Source organism: Otolemur garnettii, unplaced genomic scaffold (genome assembly GCF_000181295.1).
Source record: "Otolemur garnettii isolate 467f Iridium unplaced genomic scaffold, OtoGar3 scaffold00013, whole genome shotgun sequence".
Taxonomy (NCBI): Eukaryota; Metazoa; Chordata; class Mammalia; order Primates; family Galagidae; genus Otolemur; species Otolemur garnettii.
Genome location: NW_003852408.1, coordinates 14143634 through 14150484, shown reverse-complemented (window position 1 = coordinate 14150484; position 6851 = coordinate 14143634). Strand labels below are relative to the sequence as shown.

The window sequence follows — 6851 nt, the reverse complement described above, 5'->3', positions numbered from 1 at the left end:
GGTTGCAGCCATCATTGTTTGGCGGGCCCAGGCTGGATTTGAACCCACCACCTTAGGTTTATGTGGCTGGCACCTTAGCCACTTGAGCCATAGGCGCTGAGCCATTAGAAGGCATTTCTTTTCACTTGGGCAAAACTTTCGATACCTCAGGAGATTTTGCAGATAGTGAGTCCAGTTGAGTAGAGGAGGTACAGAAGATAAAGGATTCCAAAACACCAGAGGGAGAAGGGTGCAAGTATGCTCCAGTGCAAAGGACCAAGCAGTAACTACACAGATCTCCGTGTGGCAGGTCCACAGGATGGACCTTGCTATTCTGGCTTGGTGCCTGTAGTTCAGTGGTTAGGGCACCGGCCACATGCACCAGGGCTGGTGGGGTCGGGGTTCGAACTCAGCCAGGGCCCACTAAAACAACAATGACAACAAACAACAAAAAAAAACAGTTGGGCATTGTGGTGCACGCTTATATTCCCAGTTACTTGGGAGGCTGAGGCAAGAGAATCACTTAAGCTCCAAAGTTGTAGTTTCTCCTGGCATCTCGTTTCTATGAAGGCTTACCTTGTTGTATTTTAGCACCAACGATCCAGGATAGGCAGCTTTATTTCCTAATCTGATTTCTTAGGTAAACTATTTCTCAGATAACCAGTTGATGCCACCCTGGAGTCTGCAGAGCTACAGAAACAAGCTAATAGCTGTGTGACAGACAGGGGATCAATTTCAGAGTGCACAGCCATAGAATCCAGGCCTGGAATGAGTGGCCAGAGTCAAACCCTGGTTTTTTCATCATGGGCTCCTCTGTTTGCACTCATTGGCACATCCCTAGGTATGCTGTTATCCCTTCCTAGTCTTATCAAAACCCTAATGGAGCCTAGGAGTAGTGAAACAAGTGAATTCTACTTAAGCACAAAGTGAATGAGGTTCAGTGTAGGCTGCTCTTCTTCCTGACTCTTTGGTGTTTACACCTTGACACCTTGTGTTCCCACCCTCAGTGCTGTTCCCTCGCCACACCAATGCCAACGCTCGAGACAACACCATCAACCTGATCCACACGTTCCGGGACTACCTGCACTACCACATCAAGTGCTCTAAGGTGAGAGCCCTGCAGCTCAGTCCTATGCTCTGGGTCTACCTTTCCATCAGAGCTCCTAACAAAAGTTGTTCTGTAGTTCAGGCTATGGATCTGACTCTTAAGTGGTAGTTGTAGAGGCTTTAGGCAGTTGTGGCCTCTCTTCATTGAGCCACTTTCTTCCACCCCTCCCAGTAGCAGAGAGAAATCTATCTCCAAATTGTTCACCTTCCTGCTATTTCAGTCCCAAAGCATCTGTTCCCATACTTTCCTGGTGGTGTCCCCTAATAAAACCAAAGCTGTCTTTCTGCAACATGACTCTGCTTCAGTATTTGTTGTGTCTGTTCCCAGGCCTATATTCACACACGTATGCGGGCAAAAACATCTGATTTCCTCAAGGTGCTGAACCGTGCACGCCCAGATGCCGAGAAAAAAGAAATGAAAACAATCACGTAAGTAGGGCAGTACCATGGTGGGACTACCTACCTCTCCTACCAAGAAGAAAGTAGTGGGTGTTGGTGGCCTGGTGGTCCTTCAGGTATCTGATAGTAGCTACAGTGAGGTCAGCAGGGCTGGACAGATGGACTGAGTTGGGATTAACAGGTTTTTCACTCCTGAACATGCCAGGGTAGGTTTCCCTTTTTCCATATCTGTGAGCTGTCACAGCTGCAGCTAGGAAAAAAGCAAGGGGACCTTTTTACCAAGAAGCTATGATCTCTTTGGGCCTGAGTTAAGAGGTTGGTCTTCTAGGTGTGGCGCCTGTGGCTCAAGCAGCTAAGGTGCTAGCCACATACACCTAAGTTGACGGGTTCGAATCCAGCCTGGGCCTGCCCAACAACAATGCCGACTGCAACCAAAAAATAGCTAGGCGTTGTGGTGGGTGCCTGTAGTCCCAGCTACTTGGGAGGCTGAGGCAGGAGAATTGCTTGAGCCCAGGAGTTGGAGGTTGCTGTGAGCTATGATGCCACCGGCACTCTACCCAGGGCAACAGCTTGAGGCTCTGTCTCAAAAAAAAAGAAAAGAGGTTGGTCTTTTAGAGATACTGAGCTAAAGTATTAATACTTAGGATATTTAGTTGAGTAAATAAGCCTGGACCCACCCATTGAGTGTTCTTTTTCCTTGTCATCTTCTCGGCTAAAAGTTTGCATGGAGAGAAGGGTCTTTATCAGGGATGGAAATGCTAAGTAGAGCTCTGAGTGGTGTACAGCTGTGAGTGCCAGAGAGGCCAGCATGACCTAGAGCCTAGAGGGCTATGTCTTTGTACAAAGTGCCAGATCATGGTTCCCCTTCTCGTGAAATTTAGGCAATCCTGCTTATAGCATAAGGCCATATGTGCTTATCTACTATCTTGTGTGCCTTTTGACCTAAAGGAATTGAGGTAAACTAAGCCTCCCAGCATATTTGCCAACACTCAGTACCTTGGGTGGGTGAGTCATGAACTAGAGCAAGACTGCATCACTCTCCTTTGCCTGTTATGTGAGGCGGCTTCTACCAAAGTTAGTTTCTGCTGCTATTTGAAAGGATGAGAGTACCTAAGCATTAGGTGAGGGCTTTCAGTCCCAGAAACATCAGACTTTTACATAAATCATCCCTGACTTATTTATTTATTTATTTTCTTTTTTTGAGGCAGTCTCACTTTCTTGCCCTGGTAGAATGCCATGGCCATCAACCTGAAACTCTTGGACTCAAGCAATCCTCTTGCCTCAGCCTCCTGAGTAACTTGGGACTACAGGCACCTGCCACAATGCCCAGCTATTTGTTGTTTTTTTTTAGAGACAGGGTCTTGTTCAGGCTGATCTTGAACTCCTGAGCTCAAGCAGTCCACCCACCTGGGCCTCCCAGAGTGCTGGGATTATAGGCATGAGCCACCACTCCTGACCCCCCTCACTTCTTTAGGCAGAGACTTTGTGGCAGTTTTGTGCCTGCCATCCAGAGCTGAAAGAATGGTATTCAGTCTAAATAGATCCTCTGCTCAGAGAGAGATATTAGAATGCCCTGCAATGAAATAGTGGTACGTTTCTGCTACTGTGCAGCTTCTTGGCAGATCCTAACCTGGGCAAAGTGGCCAACAGGGTGGGTTGGGCAGGTGAGAGGGGTGTATCCTTGGACACAGGTATTCCTGCCCACCCAGAACCTGGTCTCCATCTTCCTGCCTACTATTTCCCTTTTCCCTTCTTATCCTCCACGGTGTGCTTTTCTCACCAGCAGCATTTTAGTGACCTCAAGTGTGAGACAGCCATTTTCTTTTTCTATTTCTTTCTTTTTTTTTTTTTTCTGAGACAGAGTCTCACTGTATAGCCCTCGGTAGAGTGCTGTGGCATCACAGCTCACAGCAACCTCAAACTCTTGAGTTCATGCAATTCTCTTGCCTGAGCCTCCCAAGTAGCTGGGACTACAGGTGCCTGCCACAACACCCAGCTATTTTTTGTTGCAGTTGTCATTTTTGTTTAGCAGGCTTGAACCTCCCACCTTCAGGTGTATGTGGCCGGTGCCCTACTCACTGAGCTACGGGCACCAAGCTGAGACAGCCGGGTGACCTGGGAAGCCTGTCACAAATAGACTGGAAGGCTGTATATTAGAACAGTTCCTAAGGCTGCCTGTGTTACCTTCAGCTCTGATAACTGTGTATCCATTCAGGAGAGCCCACCAAGCAGCCAATTCTGGGGTTTGCTGCAAAGCGAATGCAGTTTTAGAGGGGCAAGGATGGCTGCCTGTCCTGCTGAAGGACCTGGGAAAGGATGAATATTAAAATGAACAAATTGTAGGCTGGGTGCTGTGGCTCACTCCTGTAATCCTAGCACTCTGGAAAGCTAGGCATGTGGATTGCCTGAACTCAGGAGTTTGAGACCAACCTGAGCTAGAGTGAGACCCCATCTCTAAAAAAAATAGCCAGGCGCTATGGCAAATGCCTGTAGTCCTAGCTACCAGGGAGGCTGAGGCAAGAGAATCACTTAAGCCCAAGAGTTTGAGGTTGCTGTGAGCTGTAACACCATAGCATGCTACCAAGGCAACAAAGTGAGACTCTGTCTTAACAAAAAGAAGAAGAACAACAAATTGTCCATAAATCTCCTTCCTGGGACTTAAAAGAGCAGCTCTGCCTTCCTCTGTTCTGTGACCTCTCTTTGGCAGAGTTGGGCTGCAGAAAGGGAACATGGAACACAGACAACTACGTCCTCCCTGAAAACCAGATCATGTTACTAATGGTGGATAAGAGTTAGGTGTGGCTTGACTGTGAGCTGGAGAAACTGGGACCTCCATACAACAAAGTAGGAAGTTTGCAGAAGTGTGGATAGGAGAAATGTGGTGGGCCTGCTGTGAGAAATAGGGCCCTGAATCTGAAGCTGACAGTGTGCTGCCCAGAAGTGAACACCATGAGCTTTTCATTTGGGGACAAGGGTAAACTGTGCCTTCATTTTGGAGTGGGTGAGACATTCAGAGCAGGAAAAATATAGAATCCTTGTTTATTTTTTTGTTTGGGTGTATGTGTGTGGTGGTATTGTTTTTACCCCAGTTGCCTATAGTTCTCAGCTTGAGCTTCCAGGCTGTTTTACAACATATCCTTAGGTACTAGTTATCAGCTGTCTTTGAGAACCAGCTGGCTCTTCTAGAGAAATCTGGGTAGAACAGGACACCTCAACTCAGGAGCCTAGAACCACATAATGTGTTCTGTAGTCAGTACATGATAGCAGAAATACCATTAACCTTGGAAGTTTTGAGGATTGCTTTGAACTTTTTTTTTTTTGAGACAGTCTCACTGTGTCACCCTTGGTAGAGTGCCATGGTGTCACAGCTCACAGCAACCTCAAACTCTTGGGCTCAAGTGATTTTCTTGCCTCAGCCTCCCAAGTAGCTGGGACTACAGGCACCCGCCACAACACCCAGATATTTTGTTGTTGTTGTTGCAGTTGTCATTGTTTAGCTGGCCTTGACTGGGTTCAAACCCACCAGCCTCAGTGCATGTGGCCTGCGCTGTAACCGCTGTGCTATGGGCGCCAAGCCTGCTTTGAACTTCTTGTCCCCATGGTGAAAGATAAGGAACTATTCTCTGGGAACCCTGAAAGGTAGACACTTGAGTCCAGTATGAAATTCAAGTACATCTAGCCATCCAGAAATGAGTGATTCTGCTGTCTAACATAGTCCATTTAATGTCTTTATAGTTTTAACACAGATATTCCCTGGTACCCCAAAGTATTCAATAGGAAGGAAAAGGTGATGAAACCATTCTGTGAAAACTGTGTCTTAGCCCCATGCTTTGTGGTTCCAGCACCTCTGCCTAAGGAATCTAGCACTTCACTTCTTTGGTGTCTCTTAGGGATTCTATCTAGTCCAGAAGTGTGGGGCGGGAGGAAAGGTCAGGCAAAGACTGGCCTTCTCACTTATTTCTCCTTTTCCTAGGGGGAAGACGTTTTCATCCCGCTAACTCTTGGGAATAAGAGGAGGAAGCGGCTGGCAGCTGAAGGCTGGAACACTTGCTACTGGATAATCGTAGCTTTTAATGTTGCACCTCTTCAGGTTCTTAAGGGATTCTCCATTTTGGTTCCATTTTGTACACGTTTGGAAAATAATCTGCAGAAATGAGCTGTGCTTGCAAGGACTTCATAGTTCCCAAGAATTAAAAAAAAAAAAATTCCACTTGATCAACTTATTCCTTTTCTTTATCTTCCCTCCCTCACTCCACTTCCCTTCTACCCTATTTTCCAAGCTGTTTTGCTTTGCAATATGTTACTGGTAATGAGTTGCAGGATAATGCAATCTTAACTTGTTTTCTTCTAAGTATTTGAGTTCAAAACTCCTGTATCTAAAGAAATATGGTTGGGGTCATTAATAAAGAAAATCTTTCTATCTTACATGAGAATCTGCTGGGTTTCTGGACTGTGAGTCCAAAGAGAGAGGAGGAGGGAAGAATAGACCTGTATTGCCCTTGAACCTGCAGACCTGAGCTGGAAAATCTTAGATACAAGAACCCATGAGATGTAGATCCTTACCTCCCCTAGAGGAGAGAATGACTGCCAGTGAGCTATAAGTAAATTTGAATATGCTTTGGACTGCCTGGCTCCTCCTGAGTGGCCAAGAAGCCCCTTAGTGACAGGCAAATTAAGGTGTTTTCTGGTTGATTACTTTATCATGGATAATGTATAGCATTTCCCCAAATGTGCCACTCCATGTGTGTGATTTCTGCAGGATATTGACAAGTATTTAGGTGTGAATCTGATGCAAACTGGCCACAGTTTTTCTTAAAAGCTCAGAAGACCAGCACCCAAGGAGATGTTTGCCTAGTAGTACAGAGCCTAGCAGAGCATGGTGTCTCCAAGCAGGACACTAACCTCTGAAATAAAATTGGTTCAGAAAGTGTTCTTGGGCTTGGGTGCAGTGGCTCACAGCACTTGGGAGGCTGAGGCTGAGCTCGCAGGTGGACTGTCTGAGCTCCTGGGTTTGAGAACAGCCTGAGCCAGAGCAAGACCTCATCTCTAAAAATAGCCAGGTGTTGTAGCGGGTGCCTGTAGTCCCAGCTACTTAGGCTGAGACAAGAGAATTGCTTGAGGCTCAGCACCTGTGGCTCAAGTGGCTAAGGCGCCAGACACATACACCTAAGGTGGTAGGTTTGAATCCAGCCCAGACCCACCCAACAACAGTGATGGCTGCAACCAAAAAATAGCCTGGCGTTGCGGCGGGCACCTGTGGTCCCAGCTACTTCGGAGGCTGAGGCGGGAGACTCACTTGAGCCCAGGAGTTGGAGGTTGCTGTGAGCTGTGATGCCACAGCACTCTACCCAGGGGGAAAGCTTGAG

General features: G+C 47.0%; 1 protein-coding gene across 2 annotated transcripts in view; it reads left to right on the top strand.

Annotated features, from left to right (window-relative positions):
- ARPC2 (actin related protein 2/3 complex subunit 2) overlaps positions 1-5910 on the top strand; it is a 38459-nt gene extending 32549 nt beyond the window's left edge. For both annotated transcript variants that reach the window (XM_012802195.1, XM_023510301.1), the window contains exons 9-11: positions 987-1087; positions 1415-1515; positions 5459-5910. In XM_012802195.1, the coding sequence (XP_012657649.1) occupies positions 987-1087; positions 1415-1515; positions 5459-5483 (227 nt within the window). In that variant the 3' untranslated portion in view covers positions 5484-5910. The remainder of the gene's footprint in view (positions 1-986; positions 1088-1414; positions 1516-5458) is intronic.
- The last annotated feature ends 941 nt before the right edge of the window (positions 5911-6851 follow it).